This window comes from Vombatus ursinus, unplaced genomic scaffold (genome assembly GCF_900497805.2).
Source record: "Vombatus ursinus unplaced genomic scaffold, bare-nosed wombat genome assembly UNPS02004268.1, whole genome shotgun sequence".
In the NCBI taxonomy this organism is placed as follows: Eukaryota; Metazoa; Chordata; class Mammalia; order Diprotodontia; family Vombatidae; genus Vombatus; species Vombatus ursinus.
The window spans coordinates 92,964-111,308 of NW_020944046.1; the positions used below are offsets into that span (position 1 = coordinate 92,964).

At 50.5% G+C, this 18,345-nt stretch overlaps 1 protein-coding gene across 2 annotated transcripts; it reads right to left on the reverse strand.

Moving 5' to 3' along the window:
- Nucleotides 1-10,777: 10,777 nt before the first annotated feature.
- On the reverse strand, nt 10,778-16,782 carry LOC114054322 (speedy protein E4-like). Of its 2 annotated transcripts, XM_027877549.1 has the most exons (6): nt 16,729-16,782; nt 15,469-15,542; nt 13,165-13,344; nt 12,666-12,724; nt 12,086-12,171; nt 10,778-11,157 (listed from the first exon to the last, which is right to left on the reverse strand). In XM_027877549.1, the coding sequence occupies exons 2-6, from the start codon at nt 15,491-15,493 to the stop codon at nt 10,956-10,958; spliced, it is 552 nt and encodes a 183-aa protein (XP_027733350.1). In that variant the 5' UTR covers nt 15,494-15,542; nt 16,729-16,782; the 3' UTR covers nt 10,778-10,955. The 2 variants fall into 2 exon arrangements, with proteins under 2 accessions (XP_027733350.1, XP_027733345.1); XM_027877544.1 differs by lacking the exons at nt 15,469-15,542; nt 16,729-16,782 and adding an exon at nt 15,583-15,914.
- Nucleotides 16,783-18,345: the final 1,563 nt, after the last annotated feature.

An 18,345-nucleotide genomic window follows, 5' to 3' on the forward strand; every position in this document is an offset into this window, starting at 1 on the left:
GGGAGGGAGATGGGAGGGGGGATGAAGCAGGAGGGAGATGGGAGGAGGGATGCTGCAGGAGGGAGATGGGAGGGGGGATGCAGCAGGAGGGAGATGGGAGGGGGGATGCAGCAGGAGGGAGATGGGAGGGGGGATGCACCAAGAGGGAGATGGGAGGGGGGATGAAGCAGGAGGGAGATGGGAGGGGTAGGTACCAGAAGCACAGAGATCAGAGGGGGAGGGCACAGGAGCTAGATGGGAGGGGGAGTAAAGGAGGCAGAAGGGAGGGGGGAAGGTAGGTACCAGGAGAGCCCAGATGGAAGAGGGAAAAAGGCAACAAAAGGGAGGAGGAGGCCGAAAGGAGGAGAGATGACAAGGAGATGGAGGGATAGCTAGGCAGAGAACAGAGACGGGAAGGGGAGAAATGAGCCCCCTCCAGGAGGGGCTGTGATCCAGAGAGGAGAAGGCGGAGGGGGCACACACAGAGAAAAGCCATCAGTGAGGCAGAAGGAGCTAGGTAGGAACAGGGAGATGGGAAAGGGTGAGGGCATTCAGTTCTGGCAATGAAGTGAACAAGAGAGATTGGGAGGGACCTGAGCCAGAGGTCGAAAGAGAGGAATGAGGAGGTAGGGAAGGGAAGGAAGAGGGAGGGAGGGACAGGGACAGGGACAGAGACAGAGACAGAGACAGAGACAGAGACAGAGACAGAGACAGAGAGAAACTGAGAATCAAAGAGGGCGGAATGCGGAAGCATGGTGTCATCTCTTTATTAAGCTCAGCAGCATTTTCTTCCCTGTGCTCATTCCACAAGGCAAATCCCCCTATTGGTGTCTCGCTCCCTTTTCTCAAGCAAACATTCCCTCTGCCTCCAACACCTTCAATCTCGCCCTTGTCGCTGGCTCCTCCCTATCTGCCCTGAAGAGACAAAAGCAGTCTTCCTTTGACTGTCCTAACCTATCCTAACCCACTCAGAGAACCGCCCCGCCTCCCTCCTCTTCCCATTTAAACCTTCTGAACACGTTATCTACACCTGACACATGCATGGTCTCACTGTTTGCTCCCTTCCCAGCCTCTGGCCCTGGGGTTCCACTCTAAGGTCACCAATAACATCATAATCACCCAAGCCAATGGCCTTTCCTCAGTGCTCACCTGTAGCCTTTGGTTCTAATGTTCCCATGCACTCATGTGTCCCTCCCACGTCTCTCTCTCGGTCCTTCTTCTCTCTCCTTTACCAGCTCGTCATGCCTTCCTGACCCTTCTGGGCAGGCCTTGGGCTTTTTCTCTCTTGCTTGGCTACAGCTTCATCTACTTCCTCTATGGAGAAGCCCCCCAAATCCCTCTTGCCAATCCTGGACCCTCATCGGAGCTTCAGCTGCCTTTAGGGAGTTTCTGCCTGGCCATCCCACCTGCACATCCAGAAGCAAGCTCATTTTCTTTAGATCTAAATAGACTTACTCCTTCTGACTTTGCCATCTCAGTCTCTGGCACTCCCATTCACCGGGTCTCCCATGTGCTGAGTCAGGTCTTAGCAATCCTTGCTCTGTAACATTTTGGCATCCTGTCCTTGTCTCTGGACTCACTGCCACCTTTCTAGTACAAGTAACAGACTCCTAACAGGTCTTCATATTTCCAAGTTCTCCCCTTCTGGCCCTAATTCTACCATCTGCAAAGGCTCCCTATCGCCTCACCAAGAAAATTCAAATCCTGCTTGTTGGCATCCACTGGCGCCACCCTCAATTTCCAGTCTTCTCTCATATTATTCCCTTCCACACTTTGCATTCTAGCCAAAATGGACCACTCACTCCATGGCCCCGTAGCAGGATGGGCACTCTCCCACTTCTGTGCCTTTCCTAAGCTTGTCCTTAGATTCAGAGCGCCTTACAATTCCCACCAAACAGTTCAAGATCAATTCCAAAGCCTCCTCCAGGAAGGCTTCTCTGACCTTCCCTCCTCCTGTTTTTCCACTTCCCCATCTTGCCCCCTGAAATTCAGAGAGGATTTTGTTTTGTGGCTCTCTGATGCCTGGATCAGTGAGAGCATGCAGCACTACTATCTGTGTCGGTGCCCGAGGCCCCTGCCGGGCTGCATAGTCCTTAAGGGCTGGTGCCAAGTCTCATGCCAGCTTGGCATCTCCCCTATGTCTAAACCACAGTGCATGGCCTACAGGAGACACTTGATGAAAGTTTCTGGTGTCATCGTGTTACCCTCCGTGACTGGGAAATCACTTCAAGTATTTACAATATGGGTTAAAGGCCCCCATAGAGACCTAAACTCTGCTATTCCAGAGCTCTCTAAGCAGAGAGCCCATGGCTCATCCCCTGGGATGTTCCAGATTAGCCCTGGAAGGATTTTCAGTTTGTTCTCTCAGTGATCACAGTGACCATCAGACACTGCCGCATGCCCAGTGCCTTCACTCTAATGACCAGCACTACACCCACCTAGACCTCTGGTCTATTCAGACACTTCAATGGATATGCAATCTTATCAGAATCAAGAATTCCGTCATCTGTCAAGATCACAACCAATCATATGTGATCCTTGCCCATGCTTGCCCACAAAGCCTCTAGAAGTGCCCTGGGGGCACTGTGGACCTTCCTCTGACACTTCCTCTGACACTTTTATGAGTACAACTACAGTGAGCTAAGGAATTCACCCCCTCTCGCAGCAATCAGCCTAATCTGCGTTTGGACAGCTCTGATTGTTAGGTGTGGAAATTCCTTCCCTCTGCTTCAGTGTGCACCTGGGAGACTCGGTTAACTTAGAAGCTAAAAGAATTGAGGAGGAGGGGGGCAGCGAAAGGTTGAGTCACTTGTTAGGGGTCATATAGTTGATAAGTATCAGTTATCAGATGAGAAAACACACACGAAGCGCTTTGCAAACCATAAAGTGCTTCGTCAGTACTCTCTCACATCAGCACAATGACTGATATTGGCAGAAGGCCTTAAGGTTTGCAAAGTGCTGCTAGCTCTCTGGAGCCTCACACCAAGCCCCAGGAAGGAAGTATCATAAGGAGAATTATCCCCAGGTTACACAGGAGAAATAGAGGCTCAGGTTACCTAAGTGACTTGCACAATGCCCCACAGCTAGTGTCAGGTGTAAGATACAAACTCAGGGCGGGGTCCAGTCTATACCACCCTGGCTCCATGACCAACTCTCCTCCTTTTCTGATCATCCATGCCCTGGAAATTCTACTTCCCTCCTCAGCTGCCATTGTCATCTAATGTGTCACCAAAAACGTTGAGTTCATCTTCTCCTCATCTCATCTCGTTCAGACACTTTCCCCAGGCCTAAAATGAGGAGGTGGCCCTTCTCCTTGCCAAGACCAACCAGCCATTGGGCATCCCTTAGCCCATCCTATCCCATCTTCCCCAGCAGAGGGGCCCCCCGTTTGCCCATGCGCTTCTGTCTTCAGTCTCTCCCTGTCTACTGCCCACAAACATGTCCATAGCTTCCCTGATCTCCAACAAAACCAAACCAACGTCTCACTTTCACCGACCATCACTGCTAAGCATTGTCCTTCATCTTTCTTCCCCATCTTGGCGAAACTCCTTGAGAAAGTCAGCCACACTGAAATTGCTCTCCTCACAGTTACTGGCCTTTTCTCAATATTCAGACTTCTTGACATTTCTGTGGCCTTGGAAGCTGTCAGTCATGCTCTCTTCCAGGATCCTTCCTTCTCTCTAGGATTTCCAGACACTGCCTTCTCTTGTTTCTCTTGCCACCTGCCTGACCACCCCTCAGTCTCCTTTCCTGGGTATTCTTCTGGGTCATGTCCACTAATGCTGAGTATGTCCCAACATTCTTTCCTAAGCCTGCTTCCCTCTTCCCCCGATACTATCTTCTTGGGCAATCTCATTAGCTCCCATGGGTTCAATTCTTATCTCCCTGCAGATGATTCCCTGATCTATGTAACCAGCCCTAATCTCTTTCCTGAGCTCCATTCTGTCATCCCCAACTATTTTTTCAACATGTCTAATTGGATGTCTCATAGGTATCTAAAACTCATTATGGCCAAAATGAAACTTACTATCTTTCCCCTCAAAGCTTATTGTTTTTCTCACTTTCCTATTATAGTCCATAGCAGCAGCACTCTCCCAATCAACCAAGTTCCCTGCTTCTGTGACATCCCTTACTCCTTTCTTGCAGTCCTCCCATATAGCCAATCTGTTATCAAGTCTTGTTGTTTCTAGCTTCCCGACATCTCCCATATACATCTCCTTCTCTCTACTCACCCAGTGGCCCCCACTCTGGTACAGGCCCTCATCACCTCACTCCTGGATGACTGCAATAACCTTCTGGTTGGTGTCTCTGCCTCAGATCCCCCCCACACACATGTACATGCACACACACATCCATGCACATGCACACACATACATGCATGTGCACACACACACATACATGCACGCACGTGCAGGCACACGCGCATGCGCGCGCACACACACACACACACACATGCGCGTGCACACAGTCCAATCCATCCTCCACTCAGCTGTCAAAGTGATCTTCCCTAAGCACAGGGTAGACTGTCTGCTCCATCAACTTGAGTGGCTCCCTAGCACCTCCAGAATCAAATAGAAAATGTTGTTTGGCATTGAAAGCCCTTCCTAGCTGTTCCCTTCTTGCCTTCCCAGACTTCTTCTACGTTAGCTCCCTCAAAGTACTCGGTGATCCAGCCCCACTGGTCTCCTGGCTGGGCCTCCGGTATATGACTCTCAGCTTTGCCCGGCCCAGAGGAGGCTTCCCTGGTTTCCTTCCAGATTCAGATGAAATCCGACCTCCCACAAGAGCCTTCGCCATTCCCCCCAGCTGCAGACATTCCCTCCCATTTACACCCTTTATGTCCTACTGAGTTGTTTGGGGGAGGATCCCCTCCCCCATTAGAAGGTGAGCTCCTTGAGAGCAGGGATGATAGCTTCAACTTCCTCTGTATTCCCAACACTGAGCACAGTGCCTGACTCATAGTAAGTACAGAATAAATGCTGGATGACCGACTGAATTCTCCCAAAATGTGTCCTGCAGAGACATCACCTTACCTCTCTCCCACGTGGAGGATCCATGGTTTCCGGCTGAAAACTTCTCCGCGGCCCCTCTCTTTGCTTTCAGCATCTTTACTGGCCTTCCTTCCTCTTTCTTCTCCTGCTTTTATACATAGAATATAAGGACATAGTGACATCACTGATGACAACACACTGGTACTCCCACTGAGCTCAGATTCATTCAGGGATATAGGGATTTCCTCCCCCCCCCCCCCCCCACCCCCGCCATTTGCCCAGAGCCTGTGATTTCATCAGTGGGGAGAACTCCTGGTGTGTAAGCTCCTTCTAACAGCTCAGACTGGCAACTCTACTGGAACTTCTAGCGTTATTGGGTACACTGGGACACCGAGGGGTTCAGTGGTTTGCCTAAGGTCAACACAGCTAGTAAGAGACAGAAGGACAGCGCCTTTTGTCAGTAAGAATGACCCAACTCTAACTGTATTCTTGTTGTTCAGTGGTTTCAGTTGTGTCTGACACATTTGGGGTTTTCTTGGCAAAGATACTGCAGTGGTTTGCCATTTCCTTCTCCAGCTCAATTTACAGATGAGGAAACTGAAGCAAACAGCATGATGTGACTTGCCCAGGGTCACACAGCTAGTAAATGTCTGAGACCAGATTTGAACTCATGAAGATGGATCTTCCTGATTCCAAGGCCAGAGCTGTATCCACTATGCTACCCAGCTGTCCTTCATTCTAACTATGACAGGTCTGAAAATTTTTAAATTTACTTAAAAGAAGCATTATTCATGTGTGTGTGTGTGTGTGTGTGTGTGTGTGTGTATGAATGTAAGACATTGTTATCACCATCATCGCCACCATTGTTAATAGTACAAATGCTAATAATTATTCAATTTGAGGCACACTGGATTATGGCTAGGATGGGGCGTTAATACCAGGAAAGATCTTGTCCCCTACTGCCTCATTCTTCCCCAGAACTCAGCTGGCTCCTCCCTTGTGGGTCCCCAGCCATCTGGCCTCCTGCCTCCATCTTTCCCCCTGCTCCTGCCAGGGGGACTCTCTATTCCTTTGCCCTGCCCGTCCCACAGCACTGCGCTGGGCCATTGGCCCTTGTCCCTCCTGCCTCTTGGGAAGAATTCCCAGTACCCTCGTGCCCTTCCCAGACATAGAGATAGGTGGATGTCCGTGCCTAGACTCTGGCCTCTGCCCCCTCTGGCGTGGCCATGCATGCCATGTGTTCACCTGTAGAGGGCCAGGCTGGACTCGGTGGCCGGGACCGACCTGCTCGACAGCTTCTGATAGGGTCCTCCAAAGCCCATCCTTCACAGCTGCCCACCTAGCCAGGTGGCCTGTCCACTGACCCTTTGCTCTCCATTTACCCCTGGCCACCCCTGCCCCTCACCTTCCAGTGCCACAGGAATTCACATACTTGAGGTGAGGCAGTGGACCCATTCCTGTGGAATTCTGTGGATGAGGACTCTTTTTTTCTTCACGATGCCCTTCCTGGCAAACAGGCCATCTCCTCCACGGACCTCTTCTGTGTCCTGGGCCTGGACTAAGGGGAATCTCTTCTCTGGCAGACCTAGATGATAAGTGAAAAACAAAGATGGAGGTACGCAATGGCTAGATAAAGCCAAGTGGAAGCCATCGCCCCTCTTTTCTCACAAATCAGGACAAGAGCCCCTCCTGGCTCCCCTTTTCAATTGCCTAGTGTTTGCTAGCACTTTGCTAAGTTCTCGGCATACAAAGAAAGGTTCTGACACTCCTTCACACATCCCCTGGCTCCTTCTTCACCTCCTCAGAGCTCTCTCTCCCTCCCCCAGCACCCCACACCTCCCAGTTCCCTCCTCATCTTGTTCTCTTCGTCCCTGCCCTTTTATCCTATCTGGCCAGGAGTTCTTCCACATTCTCCTCTCCTCTAGGCTGAAGAATCTTTCCCCCGGGATTTCTGCTTGGTTACTGTCCCTGTAAAGGTGAAAAGGATGAGAAGAGAAGGTCCTGGTAATTTCCTTCATTCACAGAGGGAGAGAAGTTGTTACAGGAAACACTGTAGCAGAAGGAGTAGATGATGTCCATTGCGGCTGTTCCAGTCTGACTACTTCTAGACAGCTCTCTCTTGACCTTCCTCAAGTGCAGTGAAATTCCTGTCATCATTATCATATTATGAAGTCCTGGTAGACCCATGATTTCAGTAGTATGGGTAGTCACTCCCCTAGTACAGATAGCAACTTTTGCCCAATGCTTTCTCTTTTCATACATTTTTCCTCCTTGTTTCTCTATAATTCTTCCGTAGATAATCTGCCCCACCTCTCTCTTGACATCAGGTCTCCCATCTCCAACTGCTTACCAAACATCTCAAGTTAAATGTCACGTTGAAATCTTGAACTCAATATGTCCAAAACTGAACTCGTTACCTTTCCCCAAAAGCATCCTAACTTCACTATTATGTCCAAGATACCACCATCCTCCCAGTCCCCCAAGTGTCGTGCCTTGATTTATCATTCTCTCGTGCTCCCTATAGCCTATCGATTGCCAGGTCCTGTAGATTCTGTCTTGGCAATATCTCCTTGATATGCCATGCCCCTTTATTTTCCCTGGCACAACTGCCAACGTACTGCAGGTTCTCATCTCCTCACCCTTAGACTATTGCAATGGCCTTCAAGTTCATCTTGCCAACTCAAGTCCCTTCCCATTCTAGTCTATCCTCCCCTCACTTATCATAGTGATCTTTCTAAAAGCCAGGTCTGACCATGGCACTCCCCTATCACCTTCAGGAGCAAATATAAAATCTCACTTTGGCTTTTCAAGCCCGTCATGATCAGGTCTCTACCCACCTTTACAGTCTTCCTGCATTTTTTTACTCTACATTCTTTGCCATCCGAGGGTTCTCGCCGCTCCTCACACGTCACCCCGTCTCCATACTCTGGACCTTTCCACCGGCTGCTCCCCATGCCTGGAATGGCCGTCTCGTTTCTGCCTCCTGCCCTCCCTGGCTTCCTTGCACTTTCAGTTAAAATCTCAACCACTAAAAGAACCCTTTTGTGGTACTTTCTATGTTAGTGCCTTCTCTCTGCAATTTATCCTGTAATATCCCTTCTATGTATGAGATCATTTCTGAGTTTTCTCCCCCCATTAGACTGTGAGCACCCCGAAGGCAGGGACTGTTTCTGCCTTTCTTTGTATTGCTGTCACTTAGAGCGGTATCTGGCACGTGGCCCTTAGTCGATGCTGGTTGACTTGACTTGCTGGGCAGGGACTTCCTTAGTTTCTTTCCTGCATCTGCCATGCAAAGTGTAATGCTGAGTTCAGAGTAGGTACTTAATGGGTGACAGAATCATGGGAAGGGAATCACCTTTGATTTTACCAAGGGAGGGCTCAAATTGCTGTTTCTCACATGGAGAGATGTGAATGTGCTGGGATTCATTAAAATACCTTCCATAAATGCTTTTTTACAGAGCTCATGGTAATTAAAACCCTCCTTCCTAGGGGCTCACAAACTACCTTAGGAGAAGAGAGCAAGGGCATAGAAGACAACTGAAGAGGCATGCCAGGCAGCCACGAGAAGCAAGACAGACGACTGCCATGAGCACTGGGGTGGGGGTGGTTAGGGTGGGCTGGAGAGGAGACCTCAGGGTGCCAGCTACACCTGGTAGGCTGAGGAGGGCGTGGCCTCCACATGACTGGCCATGCAGGGTAGCAAGTCTCAGCATAATCTGGAGGGCAGTGAGGAGGCTAGAAGAGGTTGTTGGATTTCGACAGCAGCACAGGCTAATTTTCACTCCCTGACATCATCCTGCTCTTTCTTTTTCCTTAACTAATAATCCCTTTGGGAAGGTAGGTGATAATCCCAGGGCTTTGTTTTCTCCCCAGATTTCTCACCCTTGAGGTCCTGGTAAATTGTGTGTGTGCTGACATAGCTGATTGCCACATAGATCTTCGTTTTCCAAAATGATCCAGTACATGACTTCTTGCAAAGAGGGATCAATTCTAATTCTAGATTGGGTGGGTGGGGTCATGGGCCTGGAACTTGATTTCAAACAGAGGAAGAAAGACTGATGAAGACCACGTGTATCAGATAAAATACGAACTTGGGTAAATTCATTTTATCACTCCACATTCCCCTGTATAAAAAACCCTCATCTCAGATGTTTCTCCACCATCCTGTCTCTTTCCCTCCAATTCACCCCATCACACCCTTGTCTCACACTCTTACAGGTGCCGTATGCATAAAAAGTTTAATAACACCATAAGAAGAGGGCAGTTAAAAATTATTTGACAGAATTAAAAATTATTTTAAAACTTTATCAGGAAATGATTTCTGAAAAGAATGAATTTCATGATAAAATACGATAAAGTTTAGGGGCAGCTAGGTGGCACAATGGATACAGCACCAGCTCTGGAGTCAGGAGGACCCGAGTTCAAATCCAGCCTCAAACACGACACTTACTAGCTGTGTGACCCTGGGCAGGTCACTTAACCCCAACTGCCTTGCAAAAAAAATTTAAATATAATAAAGTTTAAACAAAAGGAGGCTGTATCAGAAATTTGACTGAAGAATCAGCAAACTCGTAGAGACAGAAAAAAAGGATGGGTGGCACAGAGGCACTTGGGTGAGAGAGGCAAAAAGAAAGGGAATTGAAAAGATTAAAAGATGGGAGGAAAGGAAGAGCAGAGGAAAAGGAGACAGAGAAGCTGGAGAGAGGAGGCAGGAGAGGCAGAGGGTGCAACGGAGCAAAGACTTGCAGCAAGAAAAGTTTGCAGCAGGAGGATGGGCACTTTGAGTGACTTTCCCGTCCGGAGTGCTGTGAGCCCACCGGAGTGGGCCTCGGCACGGGATCTGTGTGCGCTACCCGAGACATGGTTGGGAGAGGCTGATGGAAGAGACCTCAGGTTGGAGCTCCAGAGAGAAAGCCAGGCCAAGAGAGACAAGGCAAACATTTCAGGGGCCAGTGGAAGATTTCCTTGAAGCACAGGCATACAGAGAAGCCAGCACCCAGCACGATCTTTGACTTCCAGAGCCAGCAAGCTGAGAGTGGGAAGAACGCGTTGCCCTGGCGAAGTCACTTGCCCCTTCGTGGAGCTGCAAGTTTTCTCTCCTATCCAGCTCCCGAGCTCTTCCCTCTGAGCTGTAGAACATCCTGGTTCCTGTTCACTCTTTGCTGACGTTAATGTGTTTGCTTGTTATCTAAGACCGTTTGTTTTGTTCCAAGTATTTGGGGGGAGGAAGGGAACTATTACCTCCCCTTCTGAATGACCAGGGAAAGTGGCATTGATGCCAGCCCCTAAAGAATCCCAAGTCTAGACTGCCAACATTTGAAGTATGGTAGATAGGTCGAATTCTAATGCGACACTCTCATCTGTAGATAGGATGCCTGTTCATACCTAGATCTCCTGAATCCTGGCTTATCTTCCACGTAACTATAATCTCCCTTTGAAAATACAGAATGATGGGATGCAGCTTCCACGATCAGGTCAGTGGTCTATCTATTTATGGCACAGGAAGGTCTGCCAATTTATATTAAAGAGACCATCCATTTATTAAATCTGCAAATGATCCTGCTTAGGCTTTTGTCGCTATTATAAATATAAAGAACTGCCCCCCCCCCAAAAAAAAACCAATTCTTTTCAGGCAATGTATGTCAACACTGACACCACCTCAGGTTTATTGGCAGATATGCTCCAACCTCCCCCCCTACCCTGAAATAAATGAAGATTCCCTAGACTTTCCATGACTTTATCTCTAGGTTGAAATGAGCTGACGCACTATATTGCCTTAATAAATGTTTATTGAATGAATCATGAAACATTTTTATGGGCTAACAACATGCCCTAGCCTTTAGACAACACCAACATGGATCTATGAAAATTCCTTTTAGTCCATCGGTCTTGTATGAGTACAGACTTTCTGGACAATGAACTCCTGGAGGCATGTTGTCATCTCTTTATTCAAGCCTTCACAGATGGAATGGCATATTTCCCTCATCACTGACCTCTTCGTGGATTTCCTGGCTCACCTGAGCTCTCCCGGCTCACCTGAGCTCTCCTATCAATGGCATTAAGAAATCCAATCTGTAATGGCCACAATTTCCTGAAGCTGTCTGCGTACCAATTACTTTCCAAAAGGGCAGAAAGGATGAGCCAATCGTATGACATGTCCAGTGTGTCCATTTGAGAGGCAATATACCTGTCCAAGTGAAAGAAGAAACATACTCTGAGGGGAGAAAGGCCAGGCCCCAGACTCTAATCCAGCCCTTCCTTCCTTCCCTCCCTCCCTCCACCATGCTCACCCTCAATCATGGCACCAAGTGCCCAGCACAAAGCTGAGAACCTCTGAGCCCTTTGTAACAGAAGAGAATGCCAGTCAGCCCAAAATACAACAGGCCGCTTCTCTCTTCAAGGAGGGTGAATGAACAGGCTGTCAGACCCAGGGTAGGGTGACAGAGTCACAGAGAGCAGAAGGTGTCCCAGGATCTCTCTCCCTCCCCATTGTACAGACTAACTAAGACTGGCTATGAAAAGCTGAGGCCTTTCTAGTCTTGGCTGTGAAGAGAGCAGTACTCTTCTGTTCTTTTTAAAGAATGGTGCTGGCCTGGCAGTCAGAAAAATCTGAGGTCAATTTTGGCCTTTGACACACCCTGGCTGAAGGCCCATGATCAAATCACTGAACCTCCCAGCACCACAGGAAACCCTTTATGGCCATGTGTAAGTGTGGGGCTGGGGATACTGGCGGAGAGCAGGGAGAGGAGGGGGGAAGGTTGCCAATCAGCATGGGTAGAAAGAATCCCAAACTGGGAGTGCCCTACTCCCATGAAATCACAGGTCCACCCTGAAATAAAAAGGGGCAGGATGTAAGGTAGGCCCAAAGGCTTGCATGTGTAAGGTCCATAGTCACAGGGCTGGGCTACATCTCTACAGATGGCTAAGTTCTGGGGGCACTGGATACAACAGATGCCAGAGGGTCAAGGCTCCAATTGGAAACGTGTTGGTTTCACCCCATACCCGTCTTGGGGCCCTAGGATCTCAAGTGTCTCCTCCCCTACCCTACCCCGAAACAAAACAAAACAAAATAAAACAAAAAACCCCACCACCCAAAGTCCATTACAGGTACTCACAGTGCCAGGAGAAAATGGACCATGTTGTTACACTCTCGAAGGAATTCCAGGTGGCCAAAACATTCAACCATCATAGTCAAGAGAGTCTACCCAAAGCAGAGGGCAAGAAGGTCAGGGGCACAGAGGCAGGTTCCCATCCACAGAAAGACAACTCTGGGTGCCAGAATGAGCAGGGAGGTCTACTGCGGGGATTAGGTGGGGGTGGGGAAACAGGAGGTTTGGGACAGTAATGATGAAAGGACTGAGTTGCCCCAGCAAGGACAAATGGAGTCCCATGAAGGAGGACTCCTTGTCTGTAGGCAAAGGTAGGATTGGGCACTCCCAGCTCTGCAGACATAGCCCCAGGTCCTGCCTGTCTGGGGCCAATTTCTAACCCCATGCCAACAAAGACTCTCAAGGCCCTCCTTGCCCCTTTGGGGGTCTTGTGGGGCCTAGCCTTGAGACCTTCCTGACCCTAACCCCATTAGCATGCCCTAGCACTAACTCTCCTTAGGAAGAGGCAGGTCTGAAGGAGGGCTCAAAGCTGCCTTCCCTGCCTTCTGGTTTCCCACACTGGTTCAACCCTGGGAACTGAGCTTACCTCATCACTGGAATGGTACCCCACATTAGTGTCGAGGGAGCCTTCAATGACTGGATCCGCTGGGGAGGAAAAGGACAAGTTGTCCTCATGTCACTGGTGCTGAGAGAGCTGCTTCCTGGCAGGTTGAACTCCGGCCCCCCCCCCCCCCCCCCCACACACCTCACAGTGGGAACAAACAGCTTTTGTAGGGAAATCAAGGGCCACAGAATCACACCCTTGCTCCTGTAGCCCAAAGGGTCCCCAGGATCGTGTGGGCGCTCCAAGGCAATTCCACCAAGAGAGAGAAGAGGCCATCCTCCAGGGGGAGCGCGTGAGTAATCAAGAAGACTCAGCAGCTAGGGGGAGCCCCAGAGACATCGTTAGCCCTCTCACCTCCACAGCTGACTCTATCGCTCTCCCCCACTGGGCACTCTTTCCCATTTCCATGGGACTCTGAGTTAGTCCCTCAATCAACGGAGCTCCTTTGGCAAGCCCTGCAGGAAAAACCCTGCCCACTCACTCTGAAGTTCGTTGAAGACTGCATGGTCTCCGGAGCTGCAGCCAGCCATTCTTATCCTCTTCATCTTGATCAGGGTACCGTGCACTTCAGTCACTTTCCATCCATATTTCTTCCTTTTCTTCCCACGCTTTCCTTCCGAGTCAGGGCCTGGCCTGTTCTTCCGAGCAACCCATTTGCTGGCTGGAGGAAGAAGAAGGTTCTATCAGAAACCACAGGGTTAGCCTCCAAAGACAGTCACTCCCCCAATCTCTGCCTCTGCTATTGCACAAACAGACACCGTGAGCACTACGGAAGTCAAGGTCCAGGCTATACCAGCCTGCCCCCTCCAACCGCAGGGTCAGGGAGCAAGGGGCCTTCTGTCTCCCTGAATTCTCCTCTGCGGGGTGGAGAAGTCCTGACCACCATGAGGAATACAGGCTAAAGCAGGGGTTCTCAACCCTTTTCCTGTCAGGTGAACCCCCAGCAGTCATGGGAAGCCACAGTAATGGTTTCTGCTTCAGAGTTCACAGCTGCAGGAAAAGCTTAGCATCGGCTAGAAATCGGGAAAAACAAAAGGCTCATTTCTTTTTCCCCATGGACCCCCTAAAGTCTATCCATGGACCCCAGGTTAAGAAGCTGTGGACTAAAGGAAATTAGGGGAGAATTGCTTCAGAATCAAACATTCTTCTACCAAAACCAAGGTATAAAAATTGTTTTATTATTCTCATGCTAAAGGTTAATGCCAATCAGGACTTCATTTAAAACGTACCCTTAACAGCCATAAAGAAATGGAATTAAGGGAAGCATTTTACATTATTGTCTCAAACTGAGGCCTACACAGGGGACGTGACTTGCCCAAGGCCACACCGATAGTAATGATCTGAACCAGGTGCTCCAACTCCAGAGGCAGAGTCCCGTTCCCCATACCACACCCTTACTGAATGAGAACACTGAGAGACTGAATACTTCCTGCCTCTCCTTCCCATTCCAACTCAGAGACAAATGGAGAGAACTGGAAGCTCCCAGATCAAGAAGGCACAATGACTTGAGCTAAGCTATAGAGGGCAGAGGACCCCAACTTAAAACTCAACAGGAACATCAAGCTGTGGGCCACACTGCTGGGGAGGGTCACTTGAGTTCAGGAGTTCTAGGCCGCTGGTGGACTAAAGCAGACCAGGGGTCTCCACTAAGTCTGGAACAAATATCAGCCACCCCTGGGACGGGAGGGCCACCAGGCTGCCTAAATTAGAGGAGCGAACCAGCACTGGTTAGAAAAACTGGGCAGGTTAATGCCAATTAGTATTCAGATCAGCCTGCAAGGAGCTGCAACATGGCCAGCCTGGGTGAGATAGAGAAACAAAGGCTCTTTAAACGCCCCCCCCCCAAAACAAGAACCAACAGAAACCACCACAGAACTGGGGAGGAAGACGGCTTGTAAGGTACATGGACAAAAGATTATCCTCTAGTCTCCTATATATGAGACCTGGTGCCGGGAACAGCAGGGGAAGTGCAGCTAGAGGCCCTCAAGACAGCGTGGGACTTTTAGAGCTCTATGGAACTCTACAGAGCTCAGGGTGGCAGATCATGAAGACCAGCTAACAATGAATCCAATATCGTGCCACAAGTTGATGGCTACTGGAGGATGGGGCAACTGGCAAACAGTGACAATGTTCATGATAATATCAAGGACAGAATCAGGTGAGTGCACAAAGGCCCAGGGGCTTTGACTGCAGCAAGTTCTCTGAGCTCCAGTTTACCCTCAATGCCTTTAACCTGCCCCGATCTCTGGCAGGTCAGAGAGGAAATCAAAGCTCTTCCCAGACTGACGCTCCAGCCTGGAGTCCAGAACATCCCATCTCTTATGCTATCAGCTAGATCCCCAGGATTTCAGTCCCTCTTTACTGGCCCCAAATGATCTCTTCCATCTCCTCCAACCCCATTTCCCCAAGACATCCCTGAAAAGGTCCATCCCTCTAAAGCCCACACCCATGTGCTATCAAGAGGCCCCATTTAACCTCAGCTCAATGGTTTGGACCATTCCTCTGAAAGTAGTGTGGGTGATCAGCAGCAAGAAGTCCTGGAGGGACCAGTTACGCGTGGGATACAGTCATCTCCCCAAGTTCTTAGGGAAAGAGACCTGGACCATTTTCCAAAGCTCTCCCCTTCCCCAGCCTCCTCTTCTCTTGAGCTCCCTCACCCCTTACTTTCTCTCCCCCTCCACCCACAACCCACCACCAGGAGCTACATTTTCACTCTTTCAAATCTCTCCCCATTTAGGGGCCTTCCCAGGAGCCCCCTTGGCTCTTCTCACCCCTTTACCCTCACCTGAAATCCTTGGACCAGCTTCCATCTCTCTGGTCCTGGTGAAGTGTCTGGTGGGGAGACCTGATTGATTCCCCCTGGGTGAGGGAATGAAATGAGGGTAACTCATCAACTCACCTGAGACTGCTGAGATCAGTGACCACACCAACTCGGTGGTCATTGGGCTCTAATGACCAACTCTTTTCCTTTGCCAAATCCCCCTCTCTATTTCAACATCTCAAGCAACTGGCACAGACGAGTGCCAACGTTTCAACGACTCAGAAGATTCCAGAGCAGGAGACCTGAAGCTCCCAGGGACATCAGACAGTTCACAGTTCTACTGGGGAAAAGGGGCCCCGGTTCAAAATGTACCATGGGCCTCCCCAGGCCAGCCTTCTCCTGACCACTAGAGGAAGACCCCTCCATGCTCAACTGCAGACAGAGTGTGCTGAAGAAGACAGGAGGAGGAAGGGGAAAAAAAAGAAGGAAGACAATCAAGAGGGCCTGGGCCTCTCACCCCAGGATGCCTACACATGACGTTCTCTCTCCTAACAGGAAACCCTCTGCCCTGAACACGCAGACGCACACACTCTACAGACACCACACTTCGACTGATGTGGCCTGAGATCACAGCAGAGGGTTTTGGCTGCCGTCTCATACAGGGGATACATTTTGACCTTGGGGCAGTCCTAAGAAAACCCTCAAGTCTTTGCGACACAGTCTGCAGGAACACAGGGCTCTCCCTCCTCCACTGAGACAGCTGATTTCTCTTTTTAAACCTCAGGCATGCAGTGCTCCTGGGTTTGGGTCATCATCCAGGCCTGTCGAGGCCTTTCTGGGTTCTCATTTAGTCACCCAAGTTCTTCACAGCCGTCCCTCTCAGCTTTGTCTATCACCTGCCAGTTGGACCGATATGCCTTTCGTGCCTTCCTATATGGATAAAAATGTCTAACAGAGAAAGGCTGAGAACAGAGCCCTGTAGCACAATACCCAAAGCCAGCAGCTAATCTACTGATCGATACCAGTTACTCAACAGCTACCAAGCCATCTAACCAAACTCTCCAGCACACATCTATCTTTCCAGCTTTTCCACTGCGCTGTCACAAGAGCCCCTGTTGAATGCTTGGTTGGAATCCAGATACGCTATGGCTAGGGAAAGATAGTCTAGGTCACCCTGTTAGGGGAAAAACAAGAAAAGGAAGTTAGCATGGCATGAAAACAAAAGGGGAATTAATTGGCCTCAAACACTCCTGGCAATTCTAAATTCTATGATTTCCAACTTACTCCTAGTGAATCCATATGGACTGGCCCCTAGAAAGGAAGCAATGACTGCTAAATGCTCAGAACATACACTTCAATTCTAGAACAAGAAAGGGGGAGGGGAGGAAAGAGAGGGGAGGGGGAAGAGTGGAGGGGGAGGAGGGGGAAGAGGGAGAGGGGAGGGGGGGGGGGGGGGGAGGAGCAGAAGGGGGGGAGGAACAAGCATGGAGGGGAGAAAGGGAAAGTTCTTTAGCAGGCTTCAGGAAACAACAGTCTGGCAATCTTAGAGCTCCCTAAAGTGGCCTCCAATCCCAGCTCGTGGACTAGGAAGCCATTAGAAGGGAAGGGAATAAGCATTTATAGCACTGTGCTAAGCATTTTTTTCCAAGTATTATCCTATTATCATTAACCATACCGATGATGATGACGGTGCTATGATTATCCCCATTTTACAGTCGAGGAAAATGAAGCCAATCGAGCCTAAGGGACCTCCTGCCAGTCTCTCCGCTCGTGTCTGGGGCTGCATTTGAATTTATGCGCACTATGGCGCCACCCTAGTCTCCTAACGCGTCGCTTCCCCTCTCGCAGCCTCATCCTCATCTACAGAACGGGCTAGGCCGCGCTTTACTTGGCGGGGAGCAGTTTGGTGGCACAGTGGGTAGAGCACTAGCCGTGGAGTCGACGACGACTCTGGCAGGTCTCTTAACCCGTTTACCCCATCTATAAGGACATAATAACAGAATCTCCCTCCATGGGACGGTGCAAAAATGAAACGAGATCCCACCCGGAAAGCCTCTGGCAAACCACAAAACGCCCCACAAAGTCGAGCTACTGCCAGCACCTCGCTGGGGGAAGACTGGGGAGCGGGAGGGCTGAGGAAAAAAACGCCTCACCGACCTCGGAGGGCGGCAGGAGGGGGCGGGAATCGGAGCCATGCCGCCGCCGCTCCCGCCTCATGAACACGGCCCACTGCCCACCCTCGCTGGGCACCTGCCTGGCACCCACTCTATGCCGGGACCCCACGGCCGCCTCCCTCCTACCTGGATCCCGATGTTTCTGGGTCGGCTGGCTTCCTCGGAGGCACCGAGCACCCTGAGGGCCCGAAGGTGACCTTCAGGAAACGGCAGCTCGGCCCCCAGAAGATGCCCCTGCACCGAGCCAAGCACGGGCTGCCAACAGGTCCGAGCCGCGCCAAGACAGGCCGCGGCAGGGCCCGAAGGGTTACCCCGGAGCGCCGAGGAGCACGCCTACCTCCGTCCTCTCCCGAGCCGGGCTCAGCACTGAGGCTGCGCACAACGCTCCGAGGGGCTGAGCCTCAAGTTCCCGCTCAAAGAGGGGCACGTGGCAGGGGCCCGTGAGGTGGGGAGGGGCCCGAGCCGGGAGCTGACAGAGCCTCCCAAGCAAACAGGATTTAAGGAAAAGAAGTGAGGGAGCAGGCAGGGGACGTGGCTGTAGTGCTCTGGCCCGAAACTAACCATTTCTAACTGACAGGTTCTGAGCCCGTTGTGGAAAAACTGGTGGGGGGGAGGGGCCTCCCAAGCCTCCTTTCCCCTTCCCCTCCCTGGCCTGTCTTCCCGCCCAAAGTGAGGCATGTATGCAAGGAGCCTTGGCCGCCCAAGGTGAGGCATGCATGCAAGGGGG